The 23,939-nt window shown below is 36.9% G+C and overlaps 1 protein-coding gene across 3 annotated transcripts in view; it reads right to left on the bottom strand.

The window, feature by feature from the left end:
- Positions 1-23,933, bottom strand: part of SLC38A6 (solute carrier family 38 member 6) — a 44,761-nt gene extending 20,828 nt beyond the window's left edge. For 2 of the 3 annotated variants that reach the window (XM_083370253.1, XM_083370254.1), the window contains exons 1-6: positions 23,628-23,933; positions 22,141-22,271; positions 20,674-20,747; positions 15,629-15,681; positions 14,672-14,711; positions 3,962-4,040 (exon numbers count right to left, since the gene is read on the bottom strand). In XM_083370253.1, the coding sequence (XP_083226379.1) occupies positions 3,962-4,040; positions 14,672-14,711; positions 15,629-15,681; positions 20,674-20,747; positions 22,141-22,271; positions 23,628-23,729 (479 nt within the window). In that variant the 5' untranslated portion in view covers positions 23,730-23,933. The remainder of the gene's footprint in view (positions 1-3,961; positions 4,041-14,671; positions 14,712-15,628; positions 15,682-20,673; positions 20,748-22,140; positions 22,272-23,627) is intronic. The other variant, XM_083370255.1, reaches the window with a different exon arrangement.
- Between the last annotated feature and the right edge of the window lie 6 nt (positions 23,934-23,939).

Below are 23,939 nucleotides of genomic sequence, written 5' to 3'. Positions count from 1 at the left end.
AAAGAACTGTAACAATGGGACTTTTGTCTCAAAGAAAAATACTATATATAGCAGGTTGGGCATTGATTTGGTAGTAGGTATTGTTGTGCCTATTTGCTGCCTTGCCCAGCAGAATTGGTACTGTTCCAGGTGAACACCTGAGCAGGGATATTTTCGTCTTGACATTCTTATGGCACTCTTAAACTTTACTCATAATCCCCAGAGGAATGGAGTCCTTTCTGATCATTTAACAAATAGGCTAATGTTGCTCCTGTGCTTATAGAAACCACTGCTTGAGCTGTATTGTCATTTGTATTTGTCCCCTTCTCCACTTCCCTAGTTTTATCCTAAGGTTTTGGCTTTCTCTCCCCCCCTTCATCCCTGTAATATAACTATGTTACAAGGGTAAGAGGACGATGCTGGAATTTGTCACTGAAGTGGAGCTGGGATTCATGTATCATCTCACCAACAAATACTCCCTTTCTTTCTTAACAGTATTTAAGAAGGGGCCTTTATCTCTTGTCACACTCTTTTCAATTTCTCTGTTAAGAATTGGTTTTGATTTTCCTCTGCATCTGGCATCTACTTTGAGGTAGCTCACTTTCTCCTCATACCTTTGTCCCTAGAATAGGAAACAGTTGGCCCAGATGTGCTCACCTGACCCGAGACCCAATAGAGGAAATTCATATTATTCAAAAGAGACAATAAAAAACCTAGGAAGGAAACAAAAAGACTAGAACACATTCCCTCCAGCAGCCACTATTCAGCTAAGCAAGGATCAATACCATATAACTATCAGGCAGAAAATAATGCTCTAATCAAGGAAACCCAAGGAAGAAGCCACATCCTCACAAAACTGGCAAGGCAAGCTAATATATATAAACAGCAGCAAACCAGCAAACCCCATGGTCACTTGCACTGATGATGCTACTTACTTAGGTAATGACACATCTGCAAGGAAACAGCTATGCTGAGCAACCACTAAGGACTCTACAATTCAATCCTGAATTACATATATTCTCTTCTAGAGGTATAAAAGAACCTGTTGTAGCCTTTCTGGTTGCTGGAGTAAGCTGCCACTTCATACTGAGCAATGAAGATGCAGTGGTTAGAATGCAGTATTGCAAGCTAACTCTGTCTACATCTAGCAGTTCAATCCTGACCAGCTCAAGGTTGACTTAGCCTTCTATCCTTCTGAGTTTGGTAAAATGAGGACCTATTCCTAGGTTGTTGGGGGCAATATGCTGACTCTGTAAACTGTAAGAGAGCGCCGTAAAGGACTATGCAGCTGTTGCTGTTGCTACTGTCTCAGTCTCTTCTGTGGTAGAGCTGAGTTGCTGTAAAGGGTATCTAGAGCAATGGTATTTTTTTATTGAAAAGTTTTACAGTACATTTTTTAAAAAGAAAAACTCCCTCCCTCCCCCTCCCCTGCCCCTTACCCTCCCTTACCCTCCCCCCCCAACATCCCAGAGCTGAATACAGGGTATAAACTTTACAAACTTAAACTAAAATATGCTAACAAGCTAAAATAAAACACTAAATTCTATTGCACTTTAACTCAACTTAAACATAACTATATTACTAACCAATAACAAATAACTAATAATACATCATATAAAACCAATACTTATTCAAATGCTAAATGAAACTTTTTAGTCCCATATTTATTCTGTGTATATTCAATCCATCTTCTCCATTCCATAATATATCTCTGTTGCGATTGTTCTTTCAAATATGCTGAAATCTTTGCCATTTCTGCCAAGTTAGAAACTTCCAAAGTCCACTCTTCTATAGAAGGCAGTTCCTCCTTCTTCCAATATTGCGCAACTAAAAGTCTAGAGCAATGGTATTAAACTGACAGTTTTGAGCTTCCTTTTTGTTCAGTTCAGGCCATCACCCAGCTCCTTTGCTGCTGTTTCTTCTGCCCTAATGAGAAAGGGGTCTGGTTGTGCTGGAACAGCATATCCATAATTCTTGAAGGACTACTAATATTAGAATCACCTGCTCACCTCTTAGAGGTTGCTAATTTATTTGATTGATTGACTAATATATATGGCCTCCTATTTTGTGGCATGCAACCCTGGGCAGCTAACAGTAATACAAATACAAGTAATAAAAACATGGTGTCTTCCATTTTATCTGTGAAGTGCTGGTGACATTTGATTGCATTCACTAGAGAGGTGCAGAACCTTGCATTGCCTAGTTTTCCCAATCTTGGGAATCTTTTGATTCTGTTGGCTATGTGGCAAGGAGAGGAGATAATTACTTTCTTGTGGTAGACTGTATAATCATTCACTCTTTTATTTCTTTTTTCAGAGTTTGGGGTGGAGGGGGGTTGAGAAGGTTAATTCTGATGCTTCTTCCAGGAAAACAAGGAAGGAACCCTTTCATGGCCTTGCCTTCTCATGAATAGGGAGTCATCATATAGTATTAGCTCTGTCAGTCCAAGGATGAACAATGAAAATACTTCTGCTGCTGTTGCCTTTAAAAAAAAAACCTAAAATATTTTTAACTGACTTACCATTCGAAAAGTATATTTTTAATGATAAAAGTTCAAATTCATGAAAGCCGAAGACTAGAAAAGCAACCAAGCAGGAACAAAGGCAGCTTATTCAAAACAAGAGCAACATTGGAATATTTTTGTCAGAAAACTAAGCCGCACTATATGTGTGTTTATATATGTGTTCTTCTGTGTGTGTGTGTGTTTGATTTTGAGTTAATAGTAAAAATATAGTGGACGTAGCTACACAGCCAAATTGGAAGAATTATAAAATAAATATGAAACTGGAACAATTCCCGAAGGCAACTCTAAGAACTACTCATCAAAAACAAAAATATTTAAAAATGTTGATACCTGCCAAATTTTGCTTAGCTGATTTTAAAAAAGTTTAATACAGTAAAATGAAAAGAGTAGTTTAAAAGGTTCAAGCTGAAGCACAGGTTCAGTTCTTATGTTTTATGCCTAGTGTGGTTCCTTTGGCAAGTGACAAAATCCAATACAAATTAGGTTTCATCTTGGTAGTATTTTATTTTGCAAAGGGAAAAATATTCATGTCAAATTCTCTCTGTATGAAATGTATGGGATGAGGTCACCTTGTGAAGCCAGCAGTAAGGAAAACAGAAATACAACTTGGGGCTGTTTCTACAAGAAAAAAGAATCCATTGGTTTCTTTTACATGAAGTTCCAGTTGATCTAAAAGACAATTAAATAAGGCTTGCATACATCAGACCTTGAGTTAGAAAATTGAATTTTCCAATCAGAAAGGGAAACAATGGAATTCTGTCCAGCTGAACAGGAAGAGCAAGGTAATGGAAAAAGCACTTGAGGTAGCCCCAGAAAAGGGTTTTCAATATACTTCAACCTCAGTTTATATAACTATTAGACCCAATCTATTCTTCAGATAGTTTTACCACCAAGAATTCTGGAATCTTTGCTCAAACTATCTGGAAGACCCTAAGTTGGGAAGACTGTAATAGCCATACCACTTCAAAGAACGTGTGCATATTTCAATGCTTGTCTATTTAAATGTAAAAAGTGACACATTAGCTATGCTTCTTGCCTTGTTTATCCTGATTTCCTAATGTACAAAGACTTTTTAAAATATGCAGGTGGAAAGATGAACACATCTAATCATCTATTTTCAGCCTAAAACAGTCCAGCTTGGGAAAAATTGTTGTCACATAGTCCTGCTGAATTTGCAAACTCACTCCAAGAATTCCTCATTTGGCATAAATAAGAACAAAATATTTTTATTAGAGTTGCAGATATAAAAGATGCTGACAGCAAGCTATAACTTGCAGGCTCCTATTAATCACTATGGACTAAGTCAGCAAGGAATTACACTTGTTCTTCACATTCAGACTGCAAACTGGTAAGCACAGGTGTGGACATCTGCAAAGTCCCATCTATCTTTTTTTCCAGAGGCATGCAAAGGAAATGATTGTATTTTCCCTCATGGAATAATTTTAAATATCTCCTTACCCACTATGGTCTCCATTCAGAAGTCCTGCTATAGCACCAGGAAGTTCGGATTTAAGAATACAAAGATAAGAAGACATAGCTGCAAATATAGAACCAAGCATTAGTCAAGTGAGATACTGGCCATTGTACATTTGAACCAATTGGTTGAAAGTAAAAGGTCTAAAGGTCTTCTTAAACTGTGTGGCACCACCAAATTAACCCAATTGTCATCCGTCACATATTTCTGATGAAAGTTCAGATGTGCTTATAACATGAACACATTTGTTTAAGAAGCAACTGAACTATGAATTGCTCTACCTTTGAATTAAGACCTAAAACAATCTTTTCTAACTTGGTGTCTGACAAGTTGACTTGGACGAGAAGTTCTGCTGGAGATGCCTGGAGTTTCAGATGCACCTACCAAGAGGCATCAGATTGGGGAAGGTTACTTTATGTCATTTTATTTTATTATTTGTTTATTTATTTATTTGATTTCTATAGCTGTCCATCTCAGTAAATGATTCTGGGCAGCTTACAACTCAAAACATGTATTACTATAAAAAAATTTAAAAACATTTTAAAACAATAAAAGCAGTAAAAAAATAAAAACAGTAGAGAACATTAAAACATCTAATTCTTCATTGCTTATACAGTATAGATAAAATAATGCCATTTATTCCTACAAGAGATAGGGAAATTAAAGATGCAGCTAAAATCAGCCTGTGACATAGATTATTCACCAGTGAGGCTCATGAGTTATTGCAACAGATTCTCTCTCTACCATCTTTGACATAATGATGGACATTTTACAAGTACATCAATAACATTTGAGTTTTGTGACCATCAAGATTTATAAAGGTAAAGGTAAAGGTTCCCCCGCACATGCGTGCTAGTCGTTTCCGACTCTAGGGGCCGGTGCTCATCTCCGTTTCATAGCCGAAGAGCCAGCGCTTGTCCGAGGACGTCTCCGTGGTCATGTGGCCGGCATGACTAGACGCCAAAGGTGCACGGAACGCTGTTACCTTCCCACCGTAGTGGTCCCTATTTTTCTACTTGCATTTTTACGTGCTTCCGAACTGCTAGGTGGGCAGAAGCTGGGACGAGTAACAGGCGCTCACTCTGTTACGCGGCACTTGGGATTCGACCCGCCAAACTGCCGACCTTCCAATCGACAAGTTCAGCGTCCTAACCCACTGAGCCACCGCATCCCTGAAGTCAAGATTTATAGTCTTCATTTAATGCCAAGTTTTGTTTTGTCATTTGAAATCCTTGGGAAAATATTACCCAGATATAAATCAGCCTATTCAATAAGGAGTTTTTCATGGTTTGTGATAATAGTAATAATAATAATAATAATAATAATAATAATAATAATAATAATAATAATAATAATAAGTTGGAAGGGACCTTGGAGGTCATCTAGTCCAACCCCCTGCTCAGGCAGGAAACCCTAAACCATTTCAGACAAGTGGCTGGCCAGTCTCTTCTTAAAAACTTCCAGTGTTGGAGCATTCACCACTTCTGGAGGCAGGTTGTTCCACTGGTTAGTTGTTCTGTCAGGAAGTTTCTCCTTAGTTCTAGGTTGCTTCTCTCCTTGACTAGTTTCCATCCGTTGCTTCTTGTCCTACTTTCAGGTGCTTTGGAGAATAGCTTGACTCCCTCTTCTTTGGGGTAGCCCCTGAGATATTGGAACACTGCTATCATGTCACCCCTCACCCTTCTCTTCATTAAACTACACATACTCTTTATTAAACTACACATAATAAAACCATACATATTTATGTTTTGTTATTAAATTACAACAATAAATGGCAGCTATAAAATTTTGCAGACTTGAAATAGTTAAAGATTATATATTTTGAAATTGCATGAATATGACATCTATAAAAAATGGATTACATTAAACCAGAATGTCATGTACCTACAGCAAAGTGAAATTAAAAATCATTGTGAGGTCACTAAATAAGGAAGCATTCATGTACTGAATCACAGAGGTTCTCCAAATAAAGCTGACCTTCCCAACTGACAAATTCTTAAGAAGACCTTTTATTTAATTTTGCAATTCCAAAAAAGAAAATATGATTAGGTGTTATAAAGGCACATAATCTGAAAAGCATGAGGATATCTAAAGATAAAACTGCTATTTTCTGATAATGACTAAAAGGCACCAACTAATGTAAAGAGGTATTTTTTAAAGAAAAAAAAACAGCAAATAAATGTGAAATACTTTTGTTTCAAAATACCTTTCTCTAATTTCCATTAAGTAGCTATATTGTGCATATCTTGAACTGAAAGATCAAATACACCACAAATATTTTTTTAAATCACATCAGCTTTTTTTAAGCCTTCAACTGATATCCAGATCAAATTTCCTGCTAATATACAATCTGTCACTCTTCCCCATGCATGTATTTTAGCCTCTGGCTAGTCATTTGATCATTTTTATCCTTTGTTGTATGATTGACCCTTTTGTTTCTTAAACAACAGAGCTACTTCTTTGAATACCTCTTTTAAAAAAACCCCTTCAATTTTCTGTTATACTCATCTGTCATTATATAAACTAAAAAGTATGTGTCTACCTCTCATATACTGTTTTTTTTCTTATAGACAATAAAGGAAATGAATGCTAAATTAATGAATACAATTTTACCCTTAGGCTTCCTTAAGGAGATATTCCATTTTTTGGCTGCTCATGAGCAAATGTTGCTATTTGGATGAGTGTGTTTGAAGGAAGGAAGGAAGGAAGGAAGGAAGGAAGGAAGGAAGGAAGGAAGGAAGGAAGGAAGGAAGGAAGGAGGGAGGGAGGGAGGGAGGGAGGGAGGGAGGGAGGGAGGGAGGAGGGAAAGCTACTGGGTCATTCATACTGTTTCTTCCATGCCTTCACATCAAAGGAAGGCTTTTACATATAAAGATCACCTTCAAATAATACTAATAAATATTGGAAGGCCACCATTCAATAATATGAAACAACATATTCAAAAATAAAAAGTGTAATGAAATGCAAACATTACATGCTCATTAATGTTTACTAATCTTCACAGCTGCCCTGTCATTTGCAGAAAGAAGATTCAAAAAATAGTGCAGCACTAATCTACATGGACTTATTATTCTAACTGCCAACTGAGAAGTAGTCAGAAATTAACTTCTCTTTATGTGTAATTTTAAATAATTATCAATGTATTATCGAAGATGGAATGTTAGCCTATAAACTGCACAAATCAGCTCTTGTTTAGATTTTCAGATGAAAGTTTTATAGGCAAATGTTGGACTGGTTCTTATTGATGACGAATGCTAGATCAAATTGTTTGCTTTTATGTATCTGTCCTCTAAGTCTGATTTATACATGATCTTAAATTTGTTTTGCTTGCCCTCGTGTTAGCATGATATGTAAATCCCTTCACATGCTAATTAGGTCACTTTAATTTGCTCAACAAATTTAAGTTTAAAATATATTTGCATAATGCTTAATTCTGCTCCACTCTGTAGATTTATGATACTGTATCTCTTACTCTATTTGCACACATGGGTTATCAGTGCTTCTTTATTAGCTTTTAGCACCAGCACATTCCATCCTTATGTTTTTCTAATTCAGCTTTCATTATACAATTACTTTCCATGTTGCACGGTTGTCACTGAAACCAGGTAATAGTCTTTTTGACGCAAGGTGAGCAAATGAGTTAAAGATGACTTTGTAGCCTGTATATTTTCAGTGAGCTTGGTGAAAGCAGAAATCCTACAGTTCCCTCATCCCCAAATTCTACAGCTGAGACATGGGAATGTTAAGCCTACTGCACTTTGCTCCTGGCAATTTTGAATACATTCACCATCTCTCTAATGCTTAGGATCAGTATGTCAAATATGGTATCAATTATGTTTGTTTCCCAACATGGCTCAAGGTCAGAATGTCTGCTTTTCCATATACTATTTAGAATTCTAAGCTGGTAAAAGTGGATGAAGTTTGAGCTTTCTGTGCAACTCCCACTAAACTGCCCCTAACTGATTTCACATATAGTACCACAATCCTGCTATATATCTCCTGGAGAGCCAGACAACCCTAAAGCAACTTAGTGTGCAATGATTTTTTTTTCCAGTAATAGAATTGATGGGGGGAGCCATTTTAATGACTAGATAACAGAATAACAGAGTTGGAAGCGACCTTGGAGATCTTCTAATCCAAGCCCCTGCTCCAGCAGGAACCCCTATACCACAGGTCTGCAACCCGCGGTTCCGGAGCCGAATGCGGCTCTTTCAGCCGCCTCCTCCGGCTCCTAGTCCTCTGCCATGTGCAGTCCAAAAAAAAAAGTGGGACTAAAAAAGTTCAACCAATCAATTCAAATATGCAGGGTACGTGAATATCTCGCCTTGGCTCCACTCTTTAGTCAAACCCTGTTCTGCGCATGCGCACATGTATGCATGGGTCCGGGGTACATGGCATGGGTCCGGGGTACCTCGGGGTACATGGCATGGGTCCGGGGTACCTCGGGGACCACCTGCTGCCGGCTTCAACTCCCCTCCGCCCTGTGCGTTCCCACAGAGAGGGCCTCCTCAGGGTGCCTCCGGTCAGGGAATGCCGACTGGCGGCCCCCAGGGGGAGAGCCTTCTCTGTGGGTGCCCCGGCTTTGTGGAACCAACTGCCGGTGGAGCTCCGGACGGCATCGGACCTCCGAACTTTCCGTCGTGGTCTGAAGACCCATCTGTTTGAATTGGCCGGTCTGGCCTGATGGGGGAGCTGGGTTTTAAATTGTTATTTTAGATTGTATTATTGTTTTTTAATTGGGCATTGATTTAATCTCTGTTTTAACTTTTGTATAGTATTGTATTTTTATTTATATGCCCTGTGAACCGCCCTGAGTCCCCAGGGAGAAGGGCGGTATATAAATTAAATAAAACGTAAAACGTAAACGTATGCGCATGTGCACACAATTTTTTGCGGCTCCCAGTTTTTCCTTTTGTGAGGGAACCGGTTCCGAGTGGCTCTTTCACTGTTTCAGGTTGCTGACCCCTGCCCCATGCTATTTCAGACAAATTCTTGTTCAATCTCTTCTTAAAAATCTCCAGTGTTGATGTGTAGATGAGTAGAGAGTATGAGTAGAGATGAGTCTAATGTAGATGAGCAGAGGCACCATTGTTTTCAGACTAATGGAGAATACCATCTCCATGGTTCTTCCAGGAAATTCCTACCTTATTTTCTGATAACTTCCTCTTTTATAAGTTAACATACAAGAGAATCTACTGTGCTTGATTAAACAGTAAGGAAGACTTAATAAATAAAATGGGAATAGCAAATACATAGGAGAAAACATAAACTAAAGCCAAGTAAAGTCAAATATTCATTTTGGACTTCAAAAGCAGATTTCACTAAACTCAGAACAACAATAAACAAAATCCATAATACAGAAGCTAATGGAAAAGAGAGTTTCTAAAAATGAAGATAGATAATGGCAACTACAAATGAAAGGAATAAATAGAAGACAGAAGATGGCTGTAGAATATAATATGGCTGTTGAAAAAGCTTGATTAAAATCAGAAAACAAAGCAGCAAAAAAGGAGATATAGGAGGCTGAAAGAGAGACAAGTCACAAACTAAGAGTAGCCTGGAAGAGTAGAAGAGAATCAGCAAAGTTTATGTTTAGAACCACTTAGCAAAACATGCTAAGAACAGCAAAAAAGTTTTGTTTTTGCTGATATGTACAAAAAAGGAACAAAAAAGTTAAATATAACTCAGCAGTGTGATGTGGTTGCAAAAATATAATTACAGGCTGTATTAACAAAAGCATGGATCCAAGTCATAGGATATAAGAATTTTATACTGTATTGGTCAAATCTGTGCACCACTCTTTCAGAACGATTCAGACAGACTAGAGCAGGTTTGAAGAAGGGCAATGAGGATGGTAAGAGGATTAAAAGAACTGGGATTGCTTAGTCTTGACAAGAGAAGATGAGGAAATATAGGGGAGCATTCTTCAAGTACCTGAAAGAATATTAGGCACAACATGATTGAGATCGGCTCTCTGCTGTGCCAGAATTTGAGACACAAAATAATGGTCCAATGTGACAAGAAGGGAAATTCCAACCAAATGTTAGGGGAAAAAAGTAAGAGATGACCAGGCTGAGCCCAAGGGAGGGGCATGTCATTAATCTCGAGTCCCTTTGTGCCCACAAGAGATTTAAGTCCAGCCCACCTTGAATTCCGTTAACTCTTATCCACCAACAATTTGCTTTGACTGTTTATTTATTTATTTTATTTTATTTGTATACCGCCCTTCTCCCGAAGGACTCAGGGCGGTGAACAGGGCCATAAATACCAAAATACAAAATTAAAAAATTAAACCTTAGTGCCCAAATGTAAAAATAAATTATATTAAAACAATAATTAAAACCCAAACCCATCAGACCAGGCCGGCTTGTTCAAACAAATAGGTTTTTAGATCACGTCGGAAGGAGCGAAGGTCGGGAGCCATCCGGAGCTCAACCGGTAAACGGTTCCAAAGGTCAGGCGCACCCACAGAGAACGCCCTCCCCCTGGGAGCCACCAGACGGCATTCTCCGACCGGTGGCACCCTAAGGAGGCCCTCTCTGTGGGAGCGCACTGGGCGGAGGGAAGTTGATGCCGGCCACAGGTGCTCCCTAATGTATTCCGGACCCATGCCATGTAGGGCTTTGTAGGTCATTACCAGTATCTTGAATCTCACCCAGAAGGTAACCAGAAGCCAATGCAGTTCACGGAGCAGTGGTGTAATATGGGAGTATCGGGAGACCCCCAACACAACTCGCGCGGCTGCATTCTGCACCAGTTGGAGCCTCCGAGTGGTCCTCAAGGGCAGCCCCATGTAGAGAGCGTTGCAGTAGTCTAACCGAGAGGTCACGAGCGCATGAGTACGCAAGGCATCCCGGTCTAGATAGGGCCGCAACTGGCGCACCAGGCGAACCTGGGCGAAGGCCCCCCTAGTCACAGTTACTATATGATCTTCTAAAGAAAGCTGTGAATCTAGGAGAACTCCCAAGTTGCTCCATCCTGGAGCTAAAAAAGAAACTTCCTGACAGTGAGAAATATTAACCAATGGAACAGCTTGCCTCTTGGAGTCATAGGTGTTCTATTGTTGGAGGTTTTCAAGGAAAGATTGGGCAGCCATTTGTCCAGGATGGAATAAGAATTCCTGCACTGGGCAGGGGGATGGACTGGAAGACTTCTATGGTCCCTTTCAGTCCTAGGATTTTATGATTCTATGATTTTATGTAAGAATAGTGAAAACAAATATAAACTTCAGAAGATGCATTACTTCACCCTCAGTTTGCACAATGCTGACACACAAACACACACACACACACACACACACACACACACACACACACATTTGTTTTTAAAGCTTCACAGTCATAGTCTTGGCTCCAGTTTTCCCTAATTACTCAGTCCACAAATAAAAGATCAATGCCAACATTTCAATTTGGTGACAAAAGGAGGGTATGTGTCAAACATTTAAGGAGTTGTCAGAGAGTTCACGTGATTCTCTTTCTTTACTGAAGTGTTTTCATGACACCTTTAAAAACATGTGATGTGTGAAAAGAATGAACTGCATTCCCTCTGACTAGTTGTTCCTACCAATTAGTTTTGTTCATGATGTTTTGTGGAAGTATATGAAACAAACTAAGAAAGCACAACATATAATTTTATTTCAGCAAGTATCTATATGAACAGTTTAGACTCTAATACTCCTATTATCAATCATATGGATATTTAATTTGCAAAGTGATTTGCCCTCTCTGTGATTGCTCCAATGACTCTGTGAGAAAGAGAGTTCTATTCTTTGACACCTATAAAGTTGAACTATATTTACTTTTCTCAACTCACTAATCAAACAAATGAGATTCTCTACCTTAAGATCCTCTTCTAATGCCAAATAAAATCCATGAAGCGGAACCTAGATAGAAATGTTCTTTACATGGACAAACTAACAAACAATCTTGACTCCACAGGATTTTGGATGTTATATCTTTTGCATTATTCCAAATAATACTCAAAATATTACCAGTTAGTCCCCAAATTCAGAAATATCTTTAATTAAATCATCTAACCTTAGTCTACATAATTTATATAGGTTGAATAATGCGGCCTATAACCAAGTTTTTAAAAAATTCTGAATCCCTCCTTAAAATACAATTCTAAAAACATCCTGGACTATTTACTACATTATACAAAAAATACAACAGACCTTAATGGTTCCAAATTGTTCAACTAGCAGATGTCAAACTTGCCTCAATAAAAAGAGAGCTGGAAATCCTCAATTTAGAACAGTAAGGTAATTAACTTTCTGGCCAAACATAGCTTCTGCTGAAGGGGTAAGCACTCAAATTAGTCTAAATCTCTCTGTAAACATTCAATAGTTGTGGAAAATACAGAAGGAACTCAAAGACTAAATCAGGCCAACCTCTACCAAGAAACGGATGTTTCATGGCAGAGATTGGTGATGTTTGCTCTTAAGTGCCTGTTTATTTCATATCCACTTGTAATTATGTACTGTGGAGAGAGAAAAAAACTCTACTTCCAATTTTCATCAGTGTTTGTCTAATTTTTTGGACTAGCCTTTTTAAAAATGTGTTACATGAAAAAAATGTGTTTTAAGAACTGAGGAGTTAGATCCATTTCAATATTATTCCACACCATGCTTTAGGGGGTCTCCCAGTCTTAGTATTTAAATGAAGTATTTTAAATCTACAATGTTAATTAATTCCAATGTTTCTCTTCTCTTCTAACTTATCATATAAATCATAAAACTTACCAAATTTTGTCTTCCCCCCAAAAAATGTATGCCATTCTAATAGCAAAGAGGATGAGCAAAAAATCAATATTCTTCCATTTGCAAAGGCTTTTCCTGTTATCCTAAGGCCAATTTTCTTTGTCTATACAACCTGGCAAAGATTATCTGCATGGACAAGATCAAAAAATCAAGATGGTGGACACAATGTCTGTTCTACATTATTTTTATACAGAACAAAAGAAGACTTTAGCCATAAAGTAAGCCAGTGTTTTTCAACCTGGGTAACTTTAACAAGTTTGAACTTCAACTCCCAGAATTTCCTAGCAGCTGCCCTACAAGGCAGCATTCAGTTTGTCAAGATGGAATATGATCTACCTTCAAACTTGTTCATATCCTCCCACCCCAGCCCCCCACTCTCCCCAGGGATTATGACCCATAGTTTTCAGAATAATTAACTCAGAGCAAAGTTTCTAAAAACATTCTGCTATTGTGGACTAAATTGTTTGGAAATTATAAGGACCATCAGTTAAATAAATGCCCTTTCCCAACACTTTTTGTTAGAGACATTTATGAGATTGCTTTTTCCAATGTATGAGATAATATTGATAGTTGCAATTGTATATGCCTTGCTATCACATCCATTTTAAAGGCCTTTTTAAACTAAAATGTTAACACAAAATTAAAAATTTATTTGATGCACCCCATGGCATAAACCAACGGCTCCCAACCGTTTCTATACCCTGTGCCCTAGAAAGCTTCTGATATGTTCTCACACCCTTTACAAAAGTTTGAAACAACAGCAACAAAATATGCATATACAGTATAATTTTGAAAACCCAAGTTTTCGCATCCCCTGAAATATCGTCTCGCATCCCTGGGGGGTGCAAGCACCCCCAATTGGGAACCCCTGTCATATACTAATAACTTTTATGAAAAACTTGCTGATTGAAGTTATTTTTTCAACACAATCTCTGAATACTAAACTTTTCAGATCAGAAATTGGACAACTCACTAGTGATGAACACAAAGAGGAAGAAGCTGAGGTAGTAAGTAGGCTCTGAATGCTAATTATGGGTATACTACCTGATAGATCTCTGTAGGCTGGCAAAGGTTCATAGTTTGAGAATCCCTGGCTTAGAAGTCTATTGAAACCAGCTTGATTCCCTGAAGCATATTTAGATTAAAAAAGCTATCACTCATTCCTCTTCTTGGTCAATAGTTCTAATTAGTCCATTTTATTTTATTTTTTTTAAAAGAGGAACTTGCTTTAGCCCTTTCACCTCATGTGATTACTGAACAAACATCACACACAGCAAGAGATCTATTAAATAGCTGATACATCTTCAAATATTCTTATATATGAGCACAAGCTTCCTCTCCCCCCCCCCTCCCATTACAAATCTGTCAGCTTTTTAATGGCTTCCGCAGACCTGCCAGCTGAAACCAGCTTCATTTCAAGTAAAACATTGAAGTCCATAATTATGCAGGAGCAAATTAGTATGCTGAACTTTCTACGCTTCCTTGCACATACATATTTACAAGAACATCTGCAGGACATTTTACATGAGAAAGGCCAAAGGGGACAGACTATGCCACTTCCTTTTCCTTTAAAAAACACCAGTCGGATGTAAATATATTTGCAGTCATAAATATGAATGTAGCAATCTATTTTCATTTAATTACCAAAACCTTTAATGTTTTGGAACATTATTTGAAATATAAAGTTAATGAAATAAAAGGTCTAATTTTCATATTCCAAGTACTTGTTCTACAGTTTGAATTGTAATATAAATGAAATAAACATAAGATTTAATTTTCGCATTCCAGGTAATTGTTCTACAGTTCAAATTGGAAATATGCTAAATAGAGTTACTACTGCTTTATCATTTATATATTATATAACCATATTAAGGTTTAATGTACATTGTCTCTGAGGGACATTCAGTATTTTAATGTCTGGAAGGGTTTTCCTTACCTCCAATGTTTTGTATAATGATTGTACTGGCCACAATAACCTGCCAAAAAAGTAGATTAGTTTAAGAAAAGAAGAAACATTCCCTGTTGGATGTAAATCATGTGTTTAAAAACTCATAAGAAATTGCTGAATTAAGAAATTAGCTAAATATTTATACAGGATGGATTTTTAAATTTATTTTAAAAAATGGAAGGATAAATCAAGATGATTTTTAAAATATTTTATAACTATGATCAGAAGAATAACTGCTATAAGTTTATATATTTTACATCAAGTAGAATGAAAGAGATATTTGCATGCCCTGCTAATGACAATTTTCAATTTTCTTTCATGTTGAACAGGTCATTAACAGTCTCTATAATTATATGGGAAAGTGATGTAAGAAAATTCTATTCTTTCTAAGGGTGAAAGAACAAAAATAGGAGAGGTTGGGGGAGTCATAAACAAAAACATTTCTTCTCTTACATGTACAAAATTCCATAAATTCCGTAAATACAGGAGCTCTGTAGAACTCTAGAGTATGCTCTAGTGCAGACATGTCAAACATAAGGCCCGGGGGCTGGATCTGGTCCGCGAAGTGGTTTCATGTGGCCCGTGAAGCCATCCTGGAAACAGTGAGGGAACGGCCCCCACTGCCTTGGTCCTGGCCCAGAGACCCTCCTTCTGCCAGAGACCCTCAGATCTGTCCCCCTCCTGCCCAGGCCCCCATAGGCACCCTTGACGCGAACGATGTAGAGCTGGCCATGCCCACCCAGTAGGCCATACGCACTCTAGCCACGCCCACCCAGTAGGCCACACCCACCCAGGCCACACCCACCCGGCCCCTTGAGGGCAACCGCAATGCTGATGCGGCCCTCAATGAAATTGAGTTTGACACCCCTGCTCTAGTGTAATAAAACTTTATCTTTGTTTTCTTGGATTTCAGCATATTAATTGCAAGAGGAGTTTGGAAACTACCTTCCCAGGTGAACCAAAGGCAAAGAGACCAAGGTCTTCATAAGATGTGACAGCTATAAAAAGAGAACAAACAATTCACAATACACATTTAGTGGTATATTATATATAGTTAAGGGATTCTTATAAAGTACAAACTTTAATTTTTATAGATCTAACTAATATGCTTCTTTCTTTTCTTCTTTTAAAAAAAATCCCATTGTACCAGACCTGGTGTGTTTTTTCTACTTATTATACATTTGGAACAAATGTATATTTAAAACATGATATTTTATTTATATTTATATTTAACATGATAAAAGACCATTGCTTTGCATGTTGACTACCTTATATCAATATATCACTTCACAACCATTATTAAAGTCATATCAATATTCAATCATTAACAATGATACCTTTATTATTAAATAATAACATCTACCTATTCCAGGTCCTTTGGAAGGACTCAATAGGTGATCAAAAATGTCAAAAACAGTTTAAACATCTCATTGGGTGATAAACTATAATAATAATAATAATAATAATAATAATAATAATAATAATAATAATAATAATAATAATAATAATAATGGCTTTTATCCTTTCTATATCCAAGAAAGATATATAACAAATTCCCGAATACAAAATAGTGTACCATTCTATTTACTCATATTGTAATTTTTTTTTGGGGGGGGGGAATCTGGGAAATGATCTGGGAAAAAGATTTTGGTAAGTATACCATATGAAGAAAATTCCAATTTTTGCTAACTTAGCGTGTTAGGAGCTATATTTGTGAATTTTTTCAATGCAAAATACAGTTTTATAAAATTTGTGTGTGTGTTTGTGTATTTTGTGAATATATAATACACACACACACACACACACACACACACACGTCTGGAGTGTTTTTGCCTAAAATGCAAAGCAGCCCAGGTTCGAATCTCAGAAGGGTGTGGCTGACCGATGAGAGCAAAGAAGCTTGAAATAGCTATATCAGTCTCCCTTTAATTCTTTGTCAGCAATCCACATTTATTTATTTGTGTGTGTGTGTGTGTGTGTGTGTGTGTGTGTGTGTGTGTGTTAGAAAATGTTCAGAACTTCACATCTTGGATACAAATCTTTGAGAATGTATTGCAGAAGTAAATCTTCTGGCACCCATTGGAGCTTGTTCCCAAGTTTAGCATGCTCAATACTACAAAATCAAGGAAATAAATATATGGGATTTAATATGCGTATTTTTTATCCAAAAGGCCTATTTCACAGACAATTTTTATCAGACTCCACTATTTGCTGGGTTTTACTTCTAAAAGCATTCTCAGACTGATCCACCAGACACAATTAAGCTGTGATAGCTTTCAACATGATTGTTTTACTGCTGCTTTTATTGATTAGCTATAATTTTAAAATGTGTTTATTGTACATTAACTGCAGGCTTACTTTACTAAATATTGCAGAGGGAAATATTTACTGAAAAGCAATTGACTGAATAAATAATGATTTACACATAACAATAGGATCTTACCTCTTGAATATATAAAAGTGCAGATCAAATGGAGAAGAGGAACAGTCTTTGAGAAGAACCAAGGAAAGTTGACTAGTCAGAGATAGCTACACAGAACCAGAAGTATGAAGAAGAAAACCCAACATGAAAAAAATCTGTTCCATAAAAAGTAAAGGCACAGAAGTCCAGAAATTAAAATTGAAACAGGAAAGAACAATATAAGATAGCCAGTAACAACTGAGAAAGCTGAATGGGTGAGTTGCAACCATAAAATAATGAAAAAAGCTGAAATAATCCCAGACTCTTTTATCTCTCCTATCATGCCGCTTGGGGGGGGGGGGGGCAAAAGCCCTAATAAGCAGGCATATACATAGAATGAAGGCTATTGCTAAGCACATTGATTTGTGCTTCTTAGATTGTAAGCCGCCCTGAGTCTTCGGAGAAGGGCGGGATATAAATGGGATTAAATAAATAAAATAAAATAATAAAATAAAATAAAATAAAATAAAATAAAATAAAATAAAATAAAATAAAATAAAATAAAATAATAAAATAAAATAAAATAAAATAATAAAATAAAATAAAATAAAATAAAATAAAATAAAATAAAATAAAATAAATAAAATAAAATGGCTTGGGTGAAGAAAAGCTAAGTTCAAAATGTCATCCAAACTTAACCAATGGCTTGATATGACTGTGAGTTTTGATGTTTTTAAAGCTATGCTTGTTGTGTCATGGCAGTTGTGATAATTACCCTCCGACATTGGGAGGTGAGGGCAGAAAAGGATATCGTGGGATAGTTTGCACATTCTATTGATTCACCTTTCTTTGGTATTGGTATGAAGATTAGCCGCTTCCAATTTATTGGTCACTCTGTTGTTTACCAATTTCCTGTCATGGCTTGGTTAGAACCTTTAAGGATTCTTCTTCTGTTGCTTACTATTTTTTCATATATGTTCCACAAATTCCTCTAGCCTTCTGATTTCATAACAATCAGAGTGTTGATTAACTTAATCTTCAAGTACTATGGTAGAGGTTCTTATAAATAAGCAGTATCTTTTATTTCTACACTGAGATCTCTACTGTACAGTATTTCAGTATACTTCTTCCATCTAATTTAAATCAGTTAGTGTGTGTCCATTGGAATCTTTTAGCATACCAGTTTGAGGTGGCAGTCCTCCTGACTTTAGAGATACTTTGTAAACAATTGTCGTGTTTCTCTGTTTCTTTCTTTGATATTTTTATAGATGTTGAAAAACCGCTTCTTGTGTTTTCTGATACAGTATTCTTCATTAAATTCCTTCTTGAGAGTTTTGTCTTTCTTGGCTTTAGATTCATCTCTTCTGATATCTAGTTTGTTTTCTTCTGATTATAAACTTTAGAAATGTTTTTCCATAGTCTTCTTTAACAACTTCCTTTATTTCATTGCAGTTTCTCGGGTACTTTCTCAGTGAGATTCAGGACTTCCTAGTGATTCCATATTTTGTAGCTGATGCACATGGAAGCAGATGGAAACCTGTTTTTGCGCTAGCTTGATTTAGAACTTGCCCACGAGCAGTTCATGATCTATTCGATAATCGGCCTCACACAATTTGTTTGCTAACATATCTGAGTTTTTTCACTTCCTCGTACCAATAACATATCCAGTTTAATTTCTGTGTGCTCCACCTGGCAATGTTCACTACAGGGGTCATTTTGAAGAACATGTTATCAATGAAGAAATATTTGGATGGACAGAAACCGATTGTCATTCTTAACTTCTGTTTTCTAGGCCATACAATCCAACTTTATTTTCCTGCCCACAATTTCCAACTTTGGTAGTACTATCACTAACTACAACACGGCACGTCTTGTTTGAATGTTCTGCTGCATCAGCGGTTAGGCATAAACATGGATAACCATCAAATTAATATTATCAGCTCATTAACTGCATTGTACCCAGGTATTTTCTTTGCTATGTACAGTATATAGCGAATACTGTAACTGAAAACAACCATTTATTTTTCTGTCCTGAATAAATAACATTATTATAAAATTATCCATTTTAATTCGTTGATGAATAAGTTACCATGTACAGCTGATTCATTTCAGTTTTTAACTTTGTTGAGCTTTCGTGCTTCTTACATTCCATGTTCCTGTTTTATTTTGTCTTTGCAACTTCAGCTTTTCTTTTCTTGTATGTCAACATCATCAACTAAATATCTAGAAGGCTTTAATGTAGCTTGTCATAAACACATTATTTTATTTCGAAAGATCCTTCACTCTTCTTCAGCAGCAATGAATGCCATTTCATTGGGGGGGGAGCTATCACTCGGTACTAAGAAGCAAGTAAGATTTGTACTTCTGATTATTACCTGTCCCCTAAAAATATACACAAGCACAGATTTCCAATGGGTTTCTAGTAGAAGCTAATTATAAAACTAGCAAAGACGCAATGAATAATCAATTAAAGATATATGAAGACAATTTGGAAGGGAATGTCAACTAGTTCAGATAAAAAGAAAGAGACACTTAAAAAAAAACCCTACATTTTCTGGAGTTTATTCTACTAACATCACATTCACACTTCCACAAAAGATATGTCTTTTCTTCATATTTCAATTTTTTTCAACATATCTCCACTTATATGTCTATAAACTTCTGAAATTCGGGTGAAAAACTGCTCAACACAGAGATTATGAGACACGTGTTTTGCAATGTACATGGTATCTTGCAAGCATGTTTAGCTCCTTTCTAACTCAGAGCACCAAACAGAGTTTCTAAGTAAATTCTTTAAAAAGATGTGATAAGTGTATTTTCAAAATGCAGCAAATCCTGTTTTAAGGATAATCCATGTTAAAAGAGCTCTAAAGCACGTACACAATATCACCTCACTGAATGAATATATTAAATAAGAACAAAATTCAGAACTTGTTCTTGAAAATATTCCAGAAATAGACTTAATTATCTTGATTTATAAGTTACAAAGATAAAGTATTTTTCATCAGATATATAATCAGCATTAATAATTTATAGTTCTGGTAATCAACAATTCAGACAAACTATGTAGATTTTTAAAATATTTAAATACATTAGCACAACTTTTTAAAGTATAATTTTCAAACTATATCTGTGGGTGAGTATAGGTAAAGAATCTATCAGTCAATTTATCTACAAAGATTTGGAGGATGTGGAGAGACCTGGCCCATAGAACCACCAGGAGTTGGACATGACTGGATAACATGATTATCAACAACTACACCGATATATCCATACAATTTTCTTGGCAACAATAATGATGTAATTTGCCATATCTGTGTATGTATGTATGTATATGAACATATAGGTATATGTACATATGAATATACATATATGTGTAGCCAGGTTTTTGCAACAGTGTCACCATCTAAAAAGGCTGCTGTTCTTCATAGTAATTTAATAAGGTTAAAAATTATTTGCCTGCATTCCACAGACTATTCTAGGAATAGGACTAGTAAAATGCAGTTTGTAAAATCTATTTCTATTTTGCCCCCACTAAAGTCTTACAAAGTTTTATAGCTTCTTAAAACTCTATAATTTTTTTACTTACCAGTGTAAATGCACATACTAAGCAACAGAAATATAGAATAAGATGCAAGGGTAGCAACAATTAACAGCAGCATACTAGGACAAAAAGAGAAATAATGAACATCAATGTGCTCAATCATTGTTTCCCATTAAAATGGAGAGTTGAGAAACTACATTTTCCCCCAGACAACGAACAAAAAGAAATCATAAGACATATTTCCTTGTTTGGTATTTTAAACAGATAGAATATGATGCACATGACTGCTGATTCTTTTTTCCATGATATGCTTTTTCTGACTTTTCTCTAATACTGAATTTAGCAACTTTCATGATTCATCCTAATCTAGCAAAAATAACAAACCTTTTATTACAACATACACTTTGGTAACATTTAAAGTATTTTAAATGATTGTATTGTATCTTTGTTATCAGTAGATACCAATGAGCAGAGGAACAATAAATATCAACTATATGTTTGCTCACTAATCATCACAGTATCTGGCTCTAGCTGTATAAACCTTGAACTGCAAAGTGAATCGTAATTCCCAAGCCAAAAAAAAAAATGGATTTCCAATATACACCCATCAAAATAAATATTTGTGTTATTTGGACACATAACTGAAAACTGATATCTCAAAACCTGTTTTGTTACATAGGTAATTATAGAACTTTAACTCTGAATATTTTTAGTAAATTAGAATAAAAACGGGGCTTTTCTACATTAAGGCCACAGATACAATGTTTAGCATTTCTAATTAAAACAGCGATGGCCTCCTTCTGTCACACAGAAGAATACGTGGGCTAACATTGCCAAATCAGACTGGACTGGATTTATTCATCACACTAAATTATAATTTGATTGATTTGCTACTATTGTAGGGGGAAAGTTATGATTACCATATTTGAACAATCTGAATACAATACTATATTCTATTGCAGAATATAGGCCTTCTGATAAAATAAATCCCTACACCAATTCAGACAGCAGGTAAAAGATTTCACTGTACTGATTTAATTATTTTCCATTCTATGTACGTAGAAAAATAGAACGCAGCTTGTATCTGTATCAGTACATCTTGCTCAGTATTGTCTGCAATGACAAGCTCTCTGGAGCTTAGATAAGTCTTTCCCATCCCTGACTGAGGACTGGACCTCATGGAAAGCATAACAGTGTAACTTTCTCCACACTATTTTGTTCTGATTTTGTAGAGGCATCAAAAATGACATTTATTTATTAAAATTAAATGCCTGATTTTTGTACCTGAAATCATAATTAGTAATTTCCAATAGTATACCAATGGAGACTGAGTTAAAGAGAGGAAGGATCTGGAATTCAACATTCTCTTGACCTGCTTGTTCACTTTTAGTTATTTTACTTTTATTCTTAAAATAATCAGGTTTTTTAAAACGCCCAACAAAGTAAACATAAATATAGACCACAATGAAGTTTTCAAACTACTCAAAAATAGAACTGATAATAAAAACATACCTAAATCCAATGATTCCTGTCTTGGACATGACATATGCCAAACCAAGAATCCCACTTCCCATGATAGCATTCATTAAATTAAACACAGAAAAGCCAAAGGAGGTGCCAGTTGATACATGATTCAATGATGCCTGCAAATGTTAGAACCAAATGTATTGTTACATTCAAATCTCTTAATTAGTTTTTCAAGGCCAAACCAAGTATGAAAGAAACCAATTAATTCACAGTAATCTGAAATCATGTGTTTGACATACAAATATTTTGCTACAGTTATTCTAATGGGAGCTGATTTAAAATATGCATTTATATTAAACATAACCTGAAGATTCAAAATAGCTAATAAGAGTTTTGAATCAAATAATTCCAAAAAGTCTAAATATTTGGGATATTCATGGAGCAAATCTTTGTTGCAAAAGGTATGTCTACTATTACTATGGGTGTACAAGAATATCTACTCATTCTATAGATTATACAGGCTTGGAAAGTTCTAGGACACAAAATCATGTAGAACACCCCATTTGGACAGGTGGACAGGTCATTTGGAAAATTATAAAGGGGGGGAGGATCTCTGTTGCATTATGTGTTTCTCTACGGTAACAGGGCACTTCCAGTGAGGCTTTAAGAAGCTGTGAAATATACATTTGGTGGCAACAAGGGATGCTATTTTTTTCTCTATAACATTGTAAGTTTTCCAATGCCTCAATTTTTTAAATCAGTGTTGATTTCTGGCACCTTCTTGGAAAAATCCATGTACTTTTGCTTAATGTTTTCAGAAGTGATTTGCCACTGCCGCCTTCTTCTTAGGGCCAAGAGAGAGCAACTAGTCCAACAACCTCCCACTGTCTTCATGACTAAATAGGACTTGAACTCAATCTCCCCATTTCTAACCTGGTGCCTTTTCCACCGACTGGCTCCCCTAGATTAAACGTTTTCAGCTGGGGGGACCACTACAACTGTAGTCCAACACATATGAAAGGGGGCTTACTGTGAAGACTTAGGGGCAAAGAGGCTTGAGGAAATGAGGTAGTGTGACTTCACATACGAACCAGGCTACATAGCAATGGCAATCGCATCGTGTGATTTCTTCACCCTGACTCAGCCTGGATGTTTTTCACCTTGTGTTCAGACACATGCTTAGCTGTGTCTGTACATTTCTAGAAATTAAGCTTGGTAAAGACTTAACCCTTGTTTCTAATGGTTCAGCATTCACCCTTAAGGGTGTTGTGTACACCCTTAACCTTAAAATGTGTGGATCTCCCAAAATTCCCCCGCTAGGACTTTAGGAGTTGGGGTCCGCACATCTTAGAAATGCAAAGCTTGCAAATCGGAGCATTAAGCCAACCCAGAAAATGAGTTAATTCAGGAACTGGGTCCAAGTCCGGTTCTTGCCGGTCAGACAGCGAGAGATGGAGAAAGAGAAAGCCTGCAAGGCTGCCTGCTAAAAGTCGCGTCCCCGCACCCCGAGAGCCCCCAAGCGAGACACGCACCGTGTCCGGGGGCGAGAGGAGCGGAGCTCCCTCTTCCAGGTCCTGAGCCGACAAATACCATCCCGGCTCGGAATTGACTCCGCAGACTCGCGGCTGCTCCATGGCGCGCCGGGCGAGCAAAGGTTGCAAACAACCGCAGCCACCGCCGCTTCTTCAGCCAGCGGGTCCTCACGGTCGATCGGCCGGCCGAGGTAGAGGAGGCGGCGCTCGGCCCTACCCAGAGCCAGTCAGTCTGTGGGCGGGAAGGCCGGGCCGCACCGCACCGCCCCCTTCCGCCCTTGGCCGCGGCGACGAGTGATGATGAGGCCGGGA

This window comes from Vipera ursinii (assembly GCF_947247035.1).
Source record: "Vipera ursinii genome assembly, chromosome: 1".
Classification (NCBI taxonomy): domain Eukaryota; kingdom Metazoa; phylum Chordata; class Lepidosauria; order Squamata; family Viperidae; genus Vipera; species Vipera ursinii.
Note: the sequence above shows the minus strand (reverse complement) of the source record. Positions and strands in the feature narration are given on the sequence as shown.